Source organism: Bos mutus, chromosome 27, assembly GCF_027580195.1.
Source record: "Bos mutus isolate GX-2022 chromosome 27, NWIPB_WYAK_1.1, whole genome shotgun sequence".
Classification (NCBI taxonomy): domain Eukaryota; kingdom Metazoa; phylum Chordata; class Mammalia; order Artiodactyla; family Bovidae; genus Bos; species Bos mutus.
This window is the reverse complement of record NC_091643.1, coordinates 29,239,449-29,260,385: the sequence shown is the minus strand read 5'-3', so window position 1 is coordinate 29,260,385 and position 20,937 is coordinate 29,239,449. Positions and strand designations below refer to the sequence as shown.

The window sequence follows — 20,937 nt, the reverse complement described above, 5'->3', positions numbered from 1 at the left end:
GGCTGGTGTACTGGGATGACCCAGAGGGATGGTATGGGGAGGGAGGTGGGAGGGGGGTTCAGGATTGGGAACACGTGTACACCCGTGGCGGATTCATGTTGATGTATGGCAAAACCAATACAATATTGTAAAGTAATTAGCCTCTAATTAAAATAAATAAATTTTAAATTAAAGAAAAAAGGTCTCCCAAAGAGGGCATTTAGGTTAAATACTTGGTTCTGCGACTTGCTTATTTTTTTCACTTAATATTTCACAAACATTGTTCTATGTCAGTATATGTTGATGACTTGAAATCCAGTTAGAGAAAAGTCTTAGGTTTCCTCTGCTGGTGGCTGTGAGCAAACTATACAATAGCTGCTGGAAAAACTAATCCAATTATGCAAAGTAAAAATGCAGGATATTCTCTTTGCATCCTGCTGTTGCGTGAAAATTGTATAAATCTTAATTATGTTGAACTGGTTCATAGTGCTTTTCAGGTCTACTATATCCTTCTACTTTTCAGCCTATTCTATTAATTTTTAGAGTTTGATATTGAAATTCCAACTAAAAATCTTTTTTTTTCCAACTAAAAATCTTAATTCGTCTAATTTTTGATATTGAAACTCCAAGTAAAAATCTTAATTTATCTACTTTAAGAGTAATTTTAATATATAGTGGAACTGAATGTAACTGTTCTTTATTTCTCACGTCTCCTGTAAATGTGTTATCATACTTTCATAATTTAAAAAAGAAAAAAATGCAGGGTATTCTCAATACTTCATCTTCCTTGGTTCTACAATTTAGGGACCTTCTGCTAGGAGAGGAACACTCCCCTCTCAGCCCCTTTTCGAGGAAGTATCAAGAGTAGAAAAGGAAAGGAAAATCAGGACTGGGCACCTGGAGAAAAGGGAGGAATTGAGAGTCAGAGAACTCAGGCCCTGGGCAGAACCGGAGGGTCCTTCTCACTGTCCTTACTTTTTCCCTGTGCGGGCTCCGCGGTGTGTCGTCTTTCCCTTTTCAGCGTGCTCCCCAACTGCTGTCTCCTTATCAAACCCTCCTCTCCCAGCATCTCTTACCTTCACCGCTTTCAGAGACCCCCACCTCCATCCTCACCCCACCCCCGCCCTTGTCTTGTTCTCTTGGGGTGCTAACTTTTCTTGGTCCCGAAAAATATTCTGAAAAATACTCTGAAAAATACTTGGATCACAGCTTGGATTACTCAACCCACCTGTGTCGCAATCAGCAGCCCAATGCAGCCTGATAACTGGTGCCCCGAAGGTCGTGCCCCTAAGGCTACTCAGCGTCAAAGTAGGTAGCTGCCCGGGTGACCCTAACGTGGAAGCCAAGAAGCAACCCATCTCCATCCGGGCTGGCAGCCGGTCCTAGCGGAGTGCAAAGGAGCGAGGTTAGATACCCAGCCGGGAGCGAAAAATGAGCTCCAGAGGTTGAGCTTCAAACCAGATGCTTTTTTTTTTTTCCATTTTAAAACATCCAGCTCGCTGTACCCTGAAGTTGTCCGGGACCCAGCAGCTGCTGGGTATAACCCACGCAGCCCCCAGCCCCTGGACGCCTCTCCATCACTAAACCGCTTGCTTCCACTCCACCTTCATTATCCTCCAGTCTCCACCCACTAACGTGCCTCCGTTTACACCCGCGCAGCCTATTGAGCGCTCAAGCCGCTTTCCGAACTTTCGTTTTCCGCTAGAAGCACAACAGAGGCCGGTGCGCGTTACGAAGGCTTTGACCCGTCGTAACAAGCCCGGCCGGGCGTCGTCGGCTCGGAGACCAGAGTGGGAGCCAGGCGGGTGCTCATCCCCTCCACCGGCCAGAGGGGGGAAGTGACCTGGCCCGGCGCGCCCCTTCCTGCGGCTCGGCTCCGACCGCCCGCAGGCCACGAACTCCTCCCAGCGCCCGCGCACTTGACCTCGGGGGGCTGGACAGCGCCGGCCGCCCGCAGCATCCCGCCCTGCGGTCCCCACGGTCTCGGCCCCGGTGCACAGCGGCCCCGCGGGCGCGATGCTGGCGCCGTGGTTGCTGAGCGTCGGGCCGAAGCTGCTGCTCTGGAGCGGGCTGTGCGCCGTCTCCCTAGCAGGCGCCACCCTCACCCTGAACCTCCTGAAGATGGTGGCGAGCTATGCGCGGAAATGGCGTCAGATGCGTCCCGTCCCGACCATTGGGGACCCCTACCCCTTGGTGGGACACGCGCTGATGATGAAGCCCGACGCAAGAGGTAAGGGCGCCGGCCGCGACCCCATCCGAGGGCCCGGGCTTCCAGCACGCGCCGCCTGGCGGCCCTCGTGCATGTAGTCTGGACACCGAAGTGCCCGGCCTGCCGACGCCGGGAGAGAGAGAATTTGTCACCCACTCATTAGAAGACGGGTTCCCAATTCTATCCAGGTTCCCTATGACACCTGGCAACATTGCGGTTGCATCTGGTCCAAATGAACTTTTTCTGCCTGTGCAGCACAGATCGCAAGCTTATTTCTAAGCTCTTGTCCTGCTTTTCTGCTGCTGCTTTTTCCACCTCGTAGCTGCTCCTGCACCTCAAAACACTGCTGCCTTTGCTTCTGTCTGGGCTTTTAAAGCCTTTAAGGGCAGAAACTTCCCTGTGCCTGCGTGCTAAGTAGCTTCAGAGGTGTTCCACTCTTTGTGGCCCCATGGGCGGTAGCCTTCTGTCCATGGGATTCTCCAAGCAAGAATACTGGAGTGGGTGGCCATGCCCTTCTCCAGGGGATCTTCCCAACCCAGGAATGGAACCGAGGTCCCTTACATCTCCTGCATTAGCAGGTGGGTTCTTTACCACTGGCACCACCTGGAACAAGATAAATCCCTTAGAACACAAAAATCTCTGTCTCTCTCTCTCTCTCAAAAGGCACTTGAGGTTCTTCCCTATCCAGACATCACAAGACTTGACCACAACTTTGATTCCTTCTTGACTTTAATATTTTAGCCCTTTTAAGGAGGTTATGTAATAACAAAACTTAAGGCCAGGCCTTCTTGAAAACTCACGCAGGAAGTTTCAAAATTCTTATTTAAGAGTGAATTTATTTTTATTGAGATCGTCTTTTTGAAGAGAGAGATTTATATTGTTTTGTTGATGGAAAAGATCGCTTTAAAAAGCTAGAAAAGTCTCAGAAGTATCTGAGATTTGGAGTCCTCCATTAGGGAGGATGAATTATTAACAGATATGAGCACTTTATTTTCAGGGCTTCCCAGGTGGCGCCAGTAGTAAAGAATCTGCCTGCCAATGCAGGAGACCCAAGAAATGGGTTCAAAGGGACTGGGGTTTGATCCCTGGGTTGGGAAGATCCCCTGGAGGAGGAAATGGCAACCCACGCTAGTATGCTTGCCTGGAAAAAAATCCCATGGACAGATGAGCCTAGTGGGCTACAGTCCGTGGGGTCGCAAAGAGTCAAACACAACTGAGAACACATGTACTTTATTTCATAGGGGTATAAATTGAATTACCCAGAGCTGAAAAGATTTGCTCAATATGACATGCTTTAAGTCAGGGACCAGAACCCCATTCCCCCTCCAATTAATTGTAAATGCTAGTGGTTTTACAGGCTGAAGATTAACTGCAATGCTCGAAGGATTATTTTCCTTTGTTTTCCCAAGCAAAACAGTACTGTCATCTTAAACTCACAAGAATACCACGAGGCCTTGTGGGAGAGTGTTTACCAAAATACTGAACATATTTTAGGGCAGAAGAAATCCAAGTAGACTTTTCACCACCCAAACATCAAAGTGACTAACATCACAAGTGATCCAACAACACATTTACTTATATCAAAACCACATTTGTAAAGTCATCTTGAAGGTGTTAGTTGCTCAGTCGTGTCCGACTCTTTGTGACCCCATGGACTGTAGCCCACCAGGCTCCTCTGTCGTTGGGATTCTCTAGGCAAGAATACTGGAGTGGGTAGCCCTTCCCTTCTCCAGGGTATCTTTCCCACCCAGGATTGAACCCAAGTCTCCTGCATTGCAAACAGATTCTTTACCATCTAAGCTACGAGAAAAGTCCCTAATACTTAAAAGCTGAGCTGACTTCCCTTTCTATCCTAAGGCTTTATAATATTAAACAAAAAAGTTATGTTAAAATATAAGTACATGCTTAAGAAAAAAAGAAACCACTCTAACTTAGAGTTTTAAACAACTTCCCAAAATCAAACAACTTGGTTCCAAAGCTGGAAATTGAGCCAAGGTTTGCCTGATGCCAAAATCCAGTATTTATATGGCAGATTAAAATGGTCCTTTATAAAAGGCAGTACACTGTCATTCTCTTCACTCAGAAAGTAATTCCAAAGACAACTCGCAGTTTGTTTTAAAATAGGTCTTATTCAGTGGAGATTTCAATTAGAAAAATTCTCAAAAAGAACATGAGACTCCTTAAGCATACTGTTTCTTTAGTGGGGATGGGAAGGTCTATATTTTTACATAACTTTTTTGTTTAATATTATAAACTCGCTGTATCACAGGCTTCCTTGGTGGTGGCTCAGATGGTAAAGCGTCTGCCTACAATTTGGGAGACCCGGGTTCAATCCCTGGTTTGGGAAGATCTCCTGGAGAAGGAAATGGCAACCCACTCCAGTATTCTTGCCTGGAAAATCCCATGGATGGAGGAACCTGGTGGGCTATAGTCCATGGGGTCCCAAAGAGTCGGACACGACTGAGCGACTTCATTTTCACTTTGTAGTATTACAGAGTAATTTTAAGGATTCAATTTAATGCATGTGGTTTCTATTGCACTGTCCAAACTTGGTTCGAATGAGTTCTTTAAGATTGTCAATCATCCATTTATCCAGGCCCTGCTTTGTGCCCAGTGTTGAGCTCAACAAAACTGGGGATTTCAGAATATTCTGTGAAATAGTTCCTGTCCTCGGCATCTCGTCTCACATGGAGGCTGTGCCTTACATTTTGTGGCTGTCTTCCCATGAGCCTCTTGAACTCTAGTAGCCTCTTGCTTTTGCTTCTGTGTCTGCACTTGTCTTCCTCAGCAGCTACTTGCTATTGGACCTGATACCTTCAAACCACAGATTCAGACTTCCCTGTCTTCTCTGTCAGATCAGACTGAGGCAGGCGGTGCATCAGCATGAAGCAACCCAAGCGTCCATCCCTGGATGAATGGATAAAGAAAATGTGACACACACACACACACACAGCAATATTACTCAGTCATGAAAAGAAAGAAATATTGCCATTTGTAAAAACATGGATGAAACTTGAGGCCGTGAATGCTAAATGAAATGTCCGACAAAGAAGATAAGTGTGATGTGATCTCACTTCTCTGTGGAATCTAAAATAACATAAGGAACTTATTACAAAATTCTTGTCTTTTTTTTAAAAAAGTATTGGAGTAGAGTTGATTCACAATGTTACATTAGTTTCAGGTATACAACAAAGTGAATCAGTTATACATATATATGTGTGTGTGTGTTTATATATATATATATCTCCTTTTTTAGATTCTTTTCTCATACAGGTCATTACAGAGTTTTAAGTAGAGTTTCCTGCGCTGTACAGTAGATCCTTATTTGACAGAATTCTTGTCTTGATTGATTTTAAGGTTAAATATTTCTCCTAGATTTTTTTCAGCAGATAATTGATTTCACTGAAGAATGCCGACACCTGCCACTGCTGAAACTCTGGCTCGGGCCTGTGCCTCTCGTGGCCCTTTATAACGCAGAAACTGTGGAAGTGAGTACGTGGCAAATATGGTCCATATTCCACTGTCTGTTTGATGGTGTGGGAATCTCATTAGATGTGGTCATTCTCCACATTCACCTGCCTCCCCCCATCTCCCTCAGTCAATTCTCTATTCAGTTCCTAGTTGGTGGCAGAAACCAGGAATCATCTTGGGTGTTTTCTTTCAATTCCACTTAGTCCTCAAGACTGAATGACAGTTATATGTTCAAAACTCTTAATTGAATTTCTTTGAGGCACAGGAATAAAAATGAATCACAGAGAAATAACAATTATGAAATCTTGTTTTAAAAAGTAGTTGTGTTCTAGCCAGATGTTCTTGTAATTGATATCGTTTTGATGTCTATATCTCTCTTTTTTTTTTTCTCTTTTTGAGGTAATTTTAAGCAGTTCAAAGCACATTGAAAAATCCTATATGTACAAGTTCTTAGAACCGTGGCTTGGACTAGGACTTCTTACAAGGTATGTCAGTGGAAATTTGTAAAGCTGTCTTATAGAAACAGTTTCTTCTCTGGGTAACTTGTTATTTCAGGAACTGACCCAAAGTATTCTTCCAATAACAAGACTGAGCTCTCGAGAATTATGGGAGCAGGCACAAGGAAGAGTCTAGTTAACAATCGGCCTTTGATTGACAGGAGTCCTGGGTATATGGTAATATCCAGGCACTGTATTCAATACTGATAATCACTAGTGTTCCAAGAACAATGAATGGAGTAAAGCAAAGGATAGTTTGGAGGAGGGATATCTTGAAAATATAATGAAAAAGCAGTCACATCCCCCCCCAGAGAAGTATATCAAACATAGGGACCTCAATTCTTGATTCAGAAACAGGACTCCAGAAAGACAGGACCCTTGTGGGGACTTTAGATAATTCAAAGATAATAGAGATTAAAGTAAATCATGGAACAGTGGATCACCTGAGGACCATGGTATTGACAAAAGGGAGAAAAGTTCTAATCTTTAGAACCTCAGAACTTAGAAATATAGGAAAAATTTTAATTGTTTCCATTTTTAATAAATGCCCTTGTAAATATTAGTAATATAGAACAATATCCAAAATATTCACATTCTGTAGCTATACATGAGTCTTTGTCATTCTGATCAAAGCAATCGAGAATCTACAGAATAAGCTATTTCAGGAGAACTTGGTGACTTGACTATATTTATATTTTATCTGTTTCAGATGTTGCTTCTTTTTCTTTGTAACCATGTATTGTATTTCTAGTACTGGAAACAAATGGCGATCTAGGAGAAAAATGTTAACACCCACTTTCCATTTTACAATTCTGGAGGATTTCTTAGATGTCATGAATGAACAAGCAAATATATTGGTTACTAAGCTTGAAAAGCATGTTAACCAAGAAGCGTTTAACTGCTTTTTTTACGTCACTCTTTGTACCTTAGATATAATCTGTGGTAAGTCTCACTGATTTATTTTTAAAGTTAGGCTGTAAAGAAAATGGCCCAAATAGAAAATAACAGTTCATGGTGTATGTGGAGGGGGGCCATTTAGAAGGGATTTGGGGTTCATCTGGATAGTCCTAGTCCTAAATTAGCCTCCTGAGAAGCAGTAGCCATTCACAGGACTTCAAACCCAGCAGTTACGGAGCCAGCACGACCAGAAGGTCAGAGGGAAGGAAGGATAGGAGCTGGGAGGAAGAGAAGCAGAAGATTCGAGAGAAAAGGGAAAAGAAGAATTCTACAATATATCAGAACAGGACATAATGTCTTTTTTTAAAATGTCTGACACTGGAAAATGTACCCAAGATGTGTGCGTGAATTGAATGGTTACTTCTCACTCTATTTTACAGAAACAGCCATGGGAAAGAACATTGGTGCTCAAAGAAATGATGATTCCGAGTATGTTCGAGCCGTTTATAGGTAAATGAAATCCTTTCTAAAACTGTTATTGATTAGGGCTTTAAAAATTATTGCTAATCACTTCTGTCTATATTGTATCTTTTTCTTCATTTCAAAATGAAACATTATACTAAAAATCAACCTAATCATTAAAGCATGTATTTCAATAGTAGAGGAAGAGTTGTGTAAATTATAGCACATTCAGATTACACAGTAATTTTAAATGACTATTTTATATACTGAGAGATTATATTATGATGCTAAGTTGAAGAGAAAGACATTTTCATGGAAAAATGAGAAGATACTACATCAAAATGTTAGCTGTGTTTATTGTTGTATGTGTGCTTCTTTTTCTTATTGTGCTTTATTTTTGTTGTGGTTCATTCTCCTTTCCTATATTTTCTACCCTTGAGTATTATTTCTTAATAGAAATAATCAACTTTACTTTTAAAATTTCTCATGATTATTAAGAGGCAGCACCAGAATCTGATTCAACATATCCTATGTTTAATCCATGGCTCCTTTCACTTAATCTTATTAATTATTGAGCATCTAACCTGCCATTCACTGCACAAGGTACTGACTAGTTTTATACAGGCTCATGAAACAGTAACAGGGGAGACAGGCATTGAAGCAGGTGACTATAAACTTATAAATTATGATAATGACTTGGAAAGAAAAGATCAAGTTGATGCGAGAGGGGACACAGGGATAAATTTTACAGATTGAGTGGCCGTGAAAGGTCCTTTCGTGGAATTGGCATCTAAGCTGGTCACAAAGGAGGAGGCTGTGTAGGTCTTTCTGCTTTTCACTGGAAATGCTGAGGGTGGGGCTCGTGACAGCTCTGTGACAGATGGGGATTGATGAGCACTTTTCCGTGGAAGAGGGAAGTCATTTGTTTTGTTAGCACTGCAGAGGAGTGAGCAAGTGAATGAGTGGTCATTAAAAAGAGGCAGATTTCATATGATCTTGTGGTGCAAGAGCCATGCTTGGCCTGGGGAGAGCAAGAACTCTCCCTGGAGAAGAAGAAGCAGAGATCAGATGGCTATCTGGTCAGAATGTTTTATAATGGATTCTTCGTTCCTCTCAAGAACGCATTCAATGTTTAAGCTTCCCTGGATAGTCCATGCCTTCATGTTGATGGTAAAGCTTGGAGTTCTCAATAGCCTCTAAGATGAATAATCGCCATTCCCCAAATCACCCATGCTGAGATGGGGCATCACATCAGGGCTCAAGAAATACACATTCTTAGTACGTCAGCTGATGTGTTTTTATCCTGTTTATAGGATGAGTGATTCGATACATCAAAGAATGAAGACGCCCTGGCTCTGGCTTGACCTTATATTCTATATGTTTAAAAATGGACGAGAACACAGAAAGAGCCTAAAGATTGTACATGATTTTACCAACAATGTAAGCCCTCGATTTTTTTTTTTTTACTTGTGATAAAACATACTCATGTAGGAAACGAGTTGCCAGTCCAGGTTCGATGCACGATGCTGGATGCTTGGGGCTGGTGCACTGGGACGGCCCAGAGGGATGGTATGGGGAGGGAGGAGGGAGGAGGGTTCGGGATGGGGAACACATGTATACCTGTGGCGGATTCATTTTGATATTTGGCAAAACTAATACAATTATGTAAAGTTTAAAAATAAAATAAAATTAGAAGAAAAAAAAATACTCAACATAAAACGTACCATTAAGGGCATTCACGATGTTGTGAACCATCGCCACTCTCCACTTCCAGATCTTTACAAGTCCAAGATTTTTATGTTGTATTACCATAGTCTGGAACCTGTGTCTCATAAAAGGTGAATACTAATGGAAAAAAGTAGACAGCACGATTGCATCTTAACTGTGTATTAGCATTATGTGTGTGGTTACTGGCAGGAGACATTGGATGAATGAAGTTTTACATCAAGGTGCCTACAGTGGAAGACAGAGTAATCTCCATTACTGGGTGGTGGGAGAATGACCAACAGTTTGTATCTTTTAACTATAGTTAATTATTTCCTCAAATTACATGCATTACTATCAATGCCAATAATTAATGAACTGCAAATTGGATGAACGATACTATTTACTTAATAAACATTGAAAATTGCATACTGAGTGCCAGGCACTAGGGGTTTCCCCAAGGATGAAGAGAAATATGGTGTTTTGTCACCAAAGAACTTAGGATCCATTCATTCAGACCACTTAGCAGCAGGTTTGGTCAATTGCTTGATAGGAGGAGAAAGTTGAAATACATGACCAAATTAAATTTATGGGCTTTAGTTCTTTTATTCACTCAGAAAAGATCTAATGAATGTCCTTAAATGCCAGGCAGTGCTCTGAAAGTTAAAGTGAAAGTCACTCAGTTATGTCCAACTCTTTGCAACCCCATGGACTACACAGTCCATGGCATTCTCCAGGCCAGAATACTGGAATGGGTAGCCTTTCCCTTCTCCAGGGGATCTTCCCAACCCAGGGATCAAACCCAGGTCTCCCACATTTCAGGTGGATTCTTTACCAAATGAGCTATCAGGGAAGGGTTGCAATTAACATCAGTGAACAAAGATTTGCTGCCATGGGGATGCTATATTTGAGGTATGCATTATATTATACAGCAAGTATAATATAATGTCAGGGAGGTGAGTGAAATGGAGAAAAATAGAGTTGGGAAGATAGTGCTGGAGACCAGGGTAGCAGTGATCCGGGAAGGTCTTTCTGATGGTGTGCAGAGGGGACAGACCTTAAAGAAGGAGGGAGCCAGCCGCACTGGTGTCTGAAGAGAGAGACTTCCAGGCAACAGGAACAGCAAGCACATCAGGTGATGTCACCTATGAACTAGCTGTTTCTTTTCTCCAATCCAACCAGTAATGAGAGCGATCCATAATTAGCCTCTTATATAATGACTGCATTCTCTTCACCACCCAAGCTTTTTCTCATTAGCTCATTCAAATCTCTAGGGCACCATTTAGGGGATTACCAGGTCTATTCCGTGTTAGAAGGATGGCACTTGAATATGCTGAATTTGTCTGATGTTAAATTTGTTTTTAAAAGTCTTATCAAATAATGTCCTAAAATGTTAACAGGAAGCTTTATCTATATTTTCCACAACAGTCTAAGTTATTCTTGAGTCAGAATAGGAAAGGTTTAGGAAAAAAAAAAAAATCCATGAAAGAAACTAGTATATTTTCATGGGAAAATGTATTATGGGGCTATATCAAACTCCACACAAGAGCATATTATTTAAATCATACAGGTCATCACTGAACGGGCCAATGAAATGAAGAGACATGAAGAAGGTACGAGTAACGACAAGGAGAAGGACTTTCCTCCACGCAAAACTAAATGCAGGGCTTTTCTTGACTTGCTTTTAAATGTGACTGATGACCAAGGGAACAAGCTGAGTCATGAAGATATAAGAGAAGAAGTCGACACCTTTATGTTTGAGGTATTTTATCTTGTCACATCATTTTTGGGTATCATTTTAAAAATTCCAAAAAAAAATTTTGAATCTTTAGCATTATTTTTAAAAGTTTATTCGTTTTAAAATAGCCTCATATAACTGAGGATGAGTCACTAAATTACAACTAGAAATTACAAAAGAACCTGATTAAGTTATCAGATCAACTTTCTTCTTCAGAAAAAAGCCTTTGACTTGTGGTGAGTAAAGCAGTTTTCTCAGGATAACCTAAAACCCATCAGACTTTTCCAAGTAGAAAAGCAGCCAGAAATTTCTCAGTTCCCTGTATTGCTTCATGCTTAAAAAAAAACAAAAACTCTGAAACCCCCAAGTCTGTCTTTTCACTACCTCCTTTTTGAAGTTCTAGCAAATGAACTCCTGCTATGAGCTGCCCAAACTAAAGAAGATTAGCAAGAGCCCTCTGATAGCGAATTTAACTAGTTTGTGGATTCTAAAGGGATTTCTGGGCTTCACATCATTAAAAGAAAGTTGCGGTTTTTACAAAAGGTAATTCTAGTGTTATTAAATATTACAAAGAATGAACCATTCAGTGGATGGATAGCCAAATAAAGATGAAGAAATGTTTTAAAAAGCACCACGTGGTAATATCCTGGAACTGGAGGAAGCGCATGGGTGGTTTAGCATGGCTCAGTGCAGGCCGCCCCTGGGTGGAACGAGCCGCCCTGCCTGCAGGCGTCTGGGGAGGGCGCCGGAACACACGTGCTCCTGAGGGCGCAGTGTAGGAAAGCAGGCTGAGTGTTCCTAGACCTGAGTTCTCCTTCTGGCTCTCTCCTGATTAGCCTTATGAGATGCTGCCTGTCACCCCAGATCCTTGTCACAGCTTCCTTATGCTCAGCAGGCATCTCTTGTTTGGATCAGGCTTCCACTTACAAATTCAAGAGCAGTTATTAAGAATTATTTAGCAAGAGCACTTCCTTCTGTGGCTTTGGTAAACAGCTGAGTGAAAGGGGCCAGATCTTGTCTGGAGTTCAGGGTGGCGTCTGTGAAGGCACTGCAGGCTGCAGAAGAGGCCAGGACACCAATATCAGAGACTCCAAAAATACACGTTTTATAAAATTGCAGAATAAGCCTCAAACAATTCAATTTAGAGGCTTCCCTGGTGGCTCCATGGTAGAGAATCTTCCTGCCAATGCAGGAGACACAGGTTCGATCCCTGGGTTGGAAAGACGCTCTAGGAAGGAAGTGGCAACACACTCAGTGTTCTTGCCTGGGAAATCCATCGACAGAGGAACTTGATGGGCTACAGTCCATGGGGTCACAAAGAGTCAGACACAACTGAGCGACTAAACAACAGCAACAACAAATTCAACTGAGAAGCTGTTTTAGGAAGAAGGTGCTTTGGAGATTGCTGCCCAGAGAAAGAAAAATGACAATTATCACTTGTGTTGCATAGCAAAAATGGAATAGTAAGAACTTCCACAGAGGAATAATTTTGTCTTTAGTGCCCCCTGAAAGTCTTATTCATAGAGCTATACTATTACTATTGATTTTCCAAATAATTTTTTTTTCTGAAGAACTCAGGTAAACAATTTTAGGATCTGTTTTTAATTTCTAAAATGTAAATAGTGGTATCAAGTGTTTCACAGAGTTTTTCTGAAGAATAAGTTAGTTTCTGCAAAGTACTTAGTATTTTGCCTAAAGCTCAGCCAGTATTACAGGAGGGGACGTATCAACTTCTGGACGTGGAGGATGTTACTCAGAACCACATATAGACTCCTGGCCTCCAAGGTCCACAGGTAAAGCACCTTACAAAGGCTAGGAGGTGGAGCAGTACAGGTCTGGCAGATTGGCTCATGAAAGTCAGATATTTCCCCCTTAAAAACAGTCTAGAGCACCTTGTCCCCTTCTCACCACATATGCAACCTCGTGTGGCGTTGAAACGCCTCTCTAAGCATGAATCCCCCCTTTGAAGGGACGGTTTTGTTTCTTATCGAGGGGAAATGCTGCACCCTCAATTTATTATGTCTGGAGTCACGGTGCAGCTGTCAGATCCAGACAGTTCAAAATGGAGTTCTCTCTTCTAATCTTCACCATACGACTCTGCTAAGCTATTTTTTCCTTGCATTTGTAGGGCCACGATACAACTGCAGCTGCAATAAACTGGTCCTTGTATCTATTGGGTTGGTATCCAGAAGTCCAGCAGAAAGTGGACAGTGAGCTGGAAGAAGTGTTTGGTATGTTCAGCCCCTTCGCTGGTTACCCCGTGGGCACCATGGCCACCGAAGCAAGAGTTGTTCTCGCTCAGGAAGGGTATGCAGTAGGATCTGTTCTAAAGGTACCACACTGAGCAGGAAGGCTCCCATGTGGGGTCCTTCCAATGCCAGTTTTCTTAGCAAGGCCTGGTTAAGAATATAGGCATTTGCTAAGTGTTTGGCATGTGATGCACAGATAAATGTTACAATCCTCAGGCATCTCACTGCTTAATAGATGAAGCAGGTGTACATGCAACAGCACTGAGTCATGGGCTCAAGGCAACCTGTTTCATCCCGCCTCGCATCTGGCCATGAATGAGAGAAAAGACACATTAAGCTGCTAGGATGTACATTTCTATTACACAGCCAGCAATCTACAGGCTGACCCAGCAGTGATGTCCTCAGATTCCCAGCACCACAAAAGCAAACCCTGTCTCATTACTTGGCCACTCTCCTCTCTTCCCTCAGCCCCTGGAATTCTCTAATTTACAGTCTGTTTCTAATGGGACTTACTACCTGTTCTGGGTACTTCCTGGGCTTCTCAGGTGGCTCAGTGGTAAAGAATCCACCTGCCAATGCAGGAGATGTGGGTTGGATCCCTGGGTCAGGAAGATCCCCGAAGAAGGAAATAGCCACCCCTTCCAGTATTCTTGCCTGGGAAATCCCACAGACAGAGGAGCCTGGTGGGCTACAGTGCATCGGGTCGCAAAAGAGTCATACATGACTTAGCAACTCAACAACAGAATACTTCCTATAAATAGAATCCTACAAATATGTGATTGTTGGTGTCTGGTTTCTTTCACTGAATAGATCTCATTTTATTTTGATTATGGGTGATATTAGAGATTCTACTTTAGCTGTAGATATTTAACATTCAGTGTTTTGATGTGTACTCTTCATCAATGTCCCATCTCCCAGGCTCAAATAATTCTTTGATTGTTATTCTGTGTATTCTGTTAAAACCAGGGAAGTCTGACCGTCCTGTTACCCTAGAAGACCTGAAGAAACTTAAATATCTGGACTGTGTTATTAAGGAGAGCCTTCGCCTTTTCCCGTCTGTTCCTTTCTTTGCCCGTAATCTTACCGAAGACTGTGAAGTTGGTAAAGATTGTATAATTTGAATAGCAGGGAGAGTGGGTTATTTTTATGGTCTGTCTTGCTCCATCCTCATGGCCTATTGACTACTTCTTGACAGCGGGTCACAAAATCGTGCAAGGCTGTCAAGTAATCATCGTGCCCTACGCACTGCATAGAGATCCAAAGTACTTCCCAGATCCTGAGGAATTCAAGCCAGAACGGTTCTTTCCCGAGAATTTGAAAGGACGTCATACATACGCATATGTGCCCTTCTCTGCGGGCCCCCGAAACTGTATAGGTCTGTATCCACCAGAACTGGTTTCACCTTTCAGGTTGGCAGAGCGGTAGTGGTTTTCTTACAAAAATTTCTTGAGATATAGCATCCCATAGGCAACTGTCTTTTAACAAAACTGACTTCCTTTTCCTTCCCCTTTGCTACACATTATTGTTTTAAAATGTGACTGTCACAAAGTTTATTAGTTTTCTGGTGCAGCCGTAACAAAGTAACCTACACTGGGTGCTTAAACCACAGGAATTTATTTTCTCCCAATTCTGGAGGCTAGAAGTCCAAGATCAAGGTGACAACAGAATTGATAATAAGCCTCTCCTTAGCTTACTGGATCCATGCTGCTCTTCTCCCTGCAACCCTACATGGCCTCTGTGCGTGTGTTCTAATCTTTCCTTTCCATAAGGATACCAGTCAGATTGGATTAGGATTCACCCATCTGACCGTTTTAATTTAATTACTTCTTTAAATGTCCTATCTCCAGACACAGTCATATTCTGAGATACTGAGTTTTAAGATTTATTAATCTTTAAAAAAAAAAGCTATGAATTTGGGGGATCAGGGCACAATTTAGCCCATAACATAAAGCATAATTCTTTCCTTGGTAGAAGTTGACAATATTGTAGCTTTTAGATGAAAAAAGAATATACTTCATATGGTAGAAAACTTATGTATAATGATTCGTTATATTTAATTTCTGTTTGTTGCTTTTAAGAACTTCATTTTGGAAAACGAAAACACAAAACACCCTAAGGCCAGCTGAAGTGCTTAAACAAAGTGAATGCACATCACCAAGCATTATAAACATGTTCAGCTTCAGAATCTCTAGCATTTTATCATTTATGCAAATACAGGCATTCATATAAGACCAGATTTAAATGGGTGAGTCTGAAGCTTATTTGGTGACTCTGTAGTAAATTAAATTAAAGGCTCAATAAGAAAGTAATCTAGAGTAATGATTCTCAGGCTTGAATGAGCCCAGGATTTGTTTAGGCTTTTGCTAAAATATAAATTCCTGTTCCATCCCAGCCGTTCAGATGTACTGGTGGGAGAAGGAAAGGGCACTCAAGAATCTTCATTTTTAACAAGCATCCCAAGTGATTCTGATTCTCCCAGGGCCCATTGCAAAAACATAAAATTGTTTGCTTCCTCTGATTGGACTTCTGATTTCTCACATTTAAGTTATATCTATTTAATGATGTTGGTATTTACTTTAATTTGAAGGTCAAAAGTTTGCCATAATGGAAGAAAAGACCATTCTTTCCTGCATCCTGAGGCACTTTTGGGTAGAATCCAACCAAAAAAGAGAAGAACTTGGTCTAGCAGGAGAGCTCATTCTTCGTCCAAGTAACGGCATCTGGATCAAGTTGAAGAGGAGAAACACAGATGAATCCTAACTGTATTACTGGGTTATGCTCTTATCATAAAAAGGTCTTTCTTTAAAGGGAACTTTTCATTTACAGTTTGTAGATCATGGATTCAGTATTCTTAATCCCTCAATTTAATTTTTTTCTTGTCCCACTTAGCTTGGATCAAGTCTACCAAAGCAAGAGTTTCCATATCTTCATCACCATCATAGCTTTGACTCCTGGTCTTGATCCCAAGATAAATTAACTGATGACCATACGCAAATGAATATACAAAAACTTCTCCACAGAAGGATTCACAGGCCAATTCCATTCCAATCAACAGACCCAAAAGATACAATTTAAATGAAGTTCTAGAATATTTTTAAGATGTTCTTATTGACTCAGGAATAAATATTTGCATGTACACATATACATTTGTTCAAAAAGGCTGTGTAATTAAGTACTATGACTTAAGGAGCTTAAATTTCAAGAATTGTATCAGTGGTATCAGTTTTGAGGAGAATAATCCTATGATAGTTTTCAAAGATTTAATCATGTACAGTGGATCATTTATAAGTTCACTCACAGGTTCTGTTCCTCTTTCCCTTTGGAGTGTGTACTTATAGCTTTCCTTTCATTTTTCAGAGCATCATAATTACCTTTCTATATTGTATATTATTGGAAGAGATTCCTCCTGGTAATCTCCTGTCCCTCCCCATGCCTCAGGGAATTGATTGGGAGCTCTAAGGCTTTGGAAGGTCTAAGGACCTTAGAGATTTTCTAGTTATGCAGTGACCTCTCCCTGTCTACAGGTTCTGAATCCATGGATTCAACCAAGGACTGATAGAAATTATTTGAAAAAACAATTCCAGAAAGTTCCAGAAAGCCAAACTATTTACAAAGCATTTACGTTGTATTCACAACTATTTATATAGCAGTTACATTGTATTCTGGTGGCTCAGAGGTTAAAGCGTCTTCCTGCAATGCAGGAGACCTGGGTTCGATCCCTGGCTCGGGAAGATCCCCTGGAGAAGGAAATGGCAAGCCACTCCAGTATTCTTGCCTGGAGAATCCCATGGACAGAGGAGCCCGGTGGGCTACAGTCCATGGGGTCACAAAGAGTCGGACACGACTGAGCGACTTCACTCACTTCACTACATTGTATTAGGTATTGTAAGTATTCTAGAGATGATTTAAAGTACAGAGTTGGATGTGCAGATCCATGTGCAAATGCTACACTATTTTGTGTAAGGGACTTGAGCATCCATAGATTAGTGTCTGTGGGGGTCCTGGGACCAATCCCTCGTGGATACCAAGGGGTACTCCCTCTTAATAGAACAGGCTGAGTTCAGGGGAAAGTAAGTCCCAAAGCCACGCTGCTAGTGGGTGATGATAAAGCTGGCAATGGAGATCTTTAAATCTCTCCACTCCCAATATGGTGACACTTCCATAATAGGATCTTGCTTCATGGCACCCATGTCTAGATATGTTATTAGAATGTAGATGTTCTGCCTCTGATTTTGGCATATTTCCTCTTCCATTATTAAAGAAAAAGAGAAGCCATTCATCTATATTAAGTATATCAATCACATCTCACTTAGTATAGGGTTAGACTTGTAGTAAATTGAATCCTCCAGGACATACCTGTCAAGCTGATAACAGACACCTGTTCCCCAAATTTTAATGCCATAGACAACATCTCTAGTCCCTCACTCAGTGACTTTCAGAAACTTCTTTTAAGAAATAATTTTAATAAAAATTGTTTCTTCAATTTTCCAAGACAATAACGGATAGAAACAACAAGAAGATGCATGATGTATTCTTCAATGGATATCAAAGAAAGAGGTTACAAAACCAAAGCCACTTGGGAAGCATCACAGGCTGTGGTACTAAGGACAGGGTCAGCAGATCTACCCACTTTCATATCCCCATTGTGGACCACCCAGCCCCTAAGCTGAGCAGAAAAAGTCAAGAACATATACGATATAAAGAAAAGATTTCCATCTTATGGTTAACCTTCTTACTTAAAAACTGGGTATGTAGAAATCTTGCGCCCCAATGACCCTGGATAATAGGAATTTTATTTGTGGAAATTGGCCTTATCTCTGAATTTCATGCACTTACGTGTAAACCTTTGTGTGTGTTTAAGTGACCCCACAATATGATGTAAAGTTAAATGTAAAATATTACTACATGTTGTCTTTAGGTCTAAAATCTTCATTTAGCCTCAGAATAATTTGTTGATTTTATTTTTTTTTAACCTGGAAATTCTCTGAAACTGTGTCAGAGTTGTAACTGAGAAATATGTCATCTTTTGTAATATGGAAATGTAGATGCTGATTTTTTTAAATAAAAGGATAATCAAATATCTATATCCCTATTACCTGTCTTCTACTCAAAAGGGGTAACTCAAGAAAAATACATTACATTTTAAACATGGGTGCTATATTTTATCCTAAGAGTTGACATTAGTTGGAAATATGGATAACTTTAAAGGATAATTTAGTGGATGACTGATTCATAATGTAATAAAAGTATTAGTACTTTTGAGTTGATATCATTAGTGTCATTCACACTTTCTAACAAAATGACCCTTCCGCTGCTATCATAGACTGATTTCAAGTTTCCCATACTTTGAAGCATAAACTAGAGGAGAAGCAGAAATCCCAGAACGTTTTGTTCATCTGATAGCAAAAAGTAAAATCCCTCTTAAGGGCTCCCTGGGAGTAAGCAAAAACCATAGCATCACTGGGTCCCAGGGGTTTACAGCCTAGAAACCTCTCCAGGACGGGGCCTATTGAACTGACACTCTACTCTCCGTCACAGACAACCGAGGAATGTCAATTTCTGAACCACCTGACCTGTCTCACAAAGAGATGCTGGTCATAAAAAGGTCAGTTTTTACCCTGGATGTATTTGGATCAATCAAATGTATTTATTTCCAGCATCTAATGAGATGCTGATAGATACATTTAACTTTGTTTACTCTGCCCAGAGACTCCCTCTTTGCAGGAACAGCACCTTCTTTATTTGTAGAATTATCCTGTGATACCCCACTTTCTCTTCTCCTTTTGCTTCTTCAAACCACACCCACTGTAAACATGTGGTTCCAGAGCCAGCCATGGAGAGCCCCCCTCCCGCCCAAAGGCTCTCACACTTTGAATCTCTAGGACTTTTATGCTGACAGCAGAAGCAAGCTCTCTTTTTAAAGGGCTCAGTGGTAAGATTAGGCACAGCCAGATAATCCCCATTTGATTAGTTACTAAAACAGTTTAGTAACCTTAATTATTGATACATCTGCAAAATTGCTTTTGTCCTGTAACATAAAGTAATCGTGGACAAATGTGGTACCCCATTTTCTTCAATGTCTGGGATGATAGAAGGAAGCCTTGGGGAACATTTTAGAATTCTACCTATCATTGCCTCTTTCATCTTCTTTCTGATTTGCTCCTTCTGAATCCACAAGCAAATCTTAAGTTTTATTATATTATGAGAACATATGTTCCACTATGAGAAAAATTCAGAAGAAACAAAGGAGAATATTTACATAGATTTAAACCGGTACTCGCACCATTTAGGGAAACAACCTCTGAGGGTTTCTGCTGTGATCTGGAGACAGGGCAGTTTTTTTCCCATCACCTTTTTTTTCCTGATGAGGCCAGTAGCAAAGGAAATCACCAATTTAGATTCTTTAATATTGCACAAGTCAGAGGATTCCCTTTTGTTGTTTGCTGGTATGTCAGTTGATACCCTGAATTTAAATGGATATTTAAATATGCAGTCTGAATATTTGAAATATGCTACTTCATTACAGCCAGAAAAAAACGTTTTACTGGCAACATTTTCCTACATTCTTAATAAACATAGTTCTGCACTGCAGTAACATGCATTAAATATTTATTTAAGAACTCCCTAAAAATCTAATTTATTTGCCAGAAAGATGTACTGCATCTTTGAAGAACAGTTAGAAAACAAAGGAGATTTAGTGGGCAAGGGATTGTAGTCTTTACATATTTTTAAAAGTAGAGGAAAGAGAGTAAATCATTTCGTATAGATTTAATAGGTCAATCTAGAATGATGGATAGAAGTGGCAAGGAGATATATTTCAGTATATAGGGAGATTTTTTTCTTTAAAATAAAATTCCCTGAACAAGAATAGGCTCCTAGGAAAACCAGCATGTTTCTTTCCAGTCTGCTGCTGCTGCTGCTGCTGCTAAGTCGCTTCAGTCGTGTCCGACTCTGTGCGACCCCATAGACGGCAGCCCACCAGGCTCCCCCATCCCTGGGATTCTCCAGGCAAGAACACTGGAGTGGGTTGCCATTTGGTCTAGGTGTCCTGAAAGAGAAGTCTACATTCTAGGCTAGGAGTGCTAACTCTATCTGAAAAGGGGCAGATGGTAAATCTTTTCAGCTTTGCAGGCCATACTGTCTCTATCACAACTACTTAACTGTATAGGGTAAAAGCAACTATGGATAATACAGGAGTGAATGAGCATGAGTGTTCCAATAAAACTTCATTTATAAAAACAGGCACTGGACCAGATTTGGTCTGTGAACAAATTGTCAAACCCTGCTACGTTCTAATTCCTGAACTGGATGGGAGGAAGTCCTAAATATTGGTCAATTCCATTCCATCCTACAAACCTCACTGTTACAGGATTCCTTCACAAAGGAAGGCATGGATACCATTTGCTAAAAGGCTCATCATGACTTCCAGGAGGATGGATCCCTTTCCACCCCCTTATTCATATGTATCCAGGTCATTATACTGGAAATGTCTAGTTAGATACATTATGAGCCCCAAATAACTAGGAATTTTGGGGACATTTTTAAAAATGGAAACGTGTACATGAATTATGTGGTCCTATTATGAAATAGTTAACATATTAAATAGTTGAACACAGAAATGGGATGTTCATAGAATATGTTGACAGGACAAAAAGTTGAAACTCTTGGCAGAACACCAAAGTCAATATCGGAGCCAAGCAAATACTGCGTGCAGAGCCCTATCAGGAAAGC

At 41.0% G+C, this 20,937-nt stretch overlaps 1 protein-coding gene across 2 annotated transcripts; it reads left to right on the top strand.

Moving 5' to 3' along the window:
* The first annotated feature begins 1,700 nt into the window (after positions 1 to 1,700).
* On the top strand, positions 1,701 to 18,290 carry CYP4V2 (cytochrome P450 family 4 subfamily V member 2). Of its 2 annotated transcripts, XM_070364368.1 has the most exons (12): positions 1,701 to 2,209; positions 5,564 to 5,676; positions 6,059 to 6,144; positions 6,908 to 7,098; positions 7,494 to 7,563; positions 8,829 to 8,955; positions 10,790 to 10,981; positions 13,086 to 13,188; positions 14,173 to 14,307; positions 14,402 to 14,581; positions 15,794 to 16,000; positions 16,096 to 18,290. In XM_070364368.1, the coding sequence occupies exons 1-11, from the start codon at positions 1,996 to 1,998 to the stop codon at positions 15,964 to 15,966; spliced, it is 1,584 nt and encodes a 527-aa protein (XP_070220469.1). In that variant the 5' UTR covers positions 1,701 to 1,995; the 3' UTR covers positions 15,967 to 16,000; positions 16,096 to 18,290. The 2 variants fall into 2 exon arrangements, with proteins under 2 accessions (XP_070220469.1, XP_005899068.1); XM_005899006.3 differs by having other exon boundaries at positions 15,794 to 18,290.
* Positions 18,291 to 20,937: the final 2,647 nt, after the last annotated feature.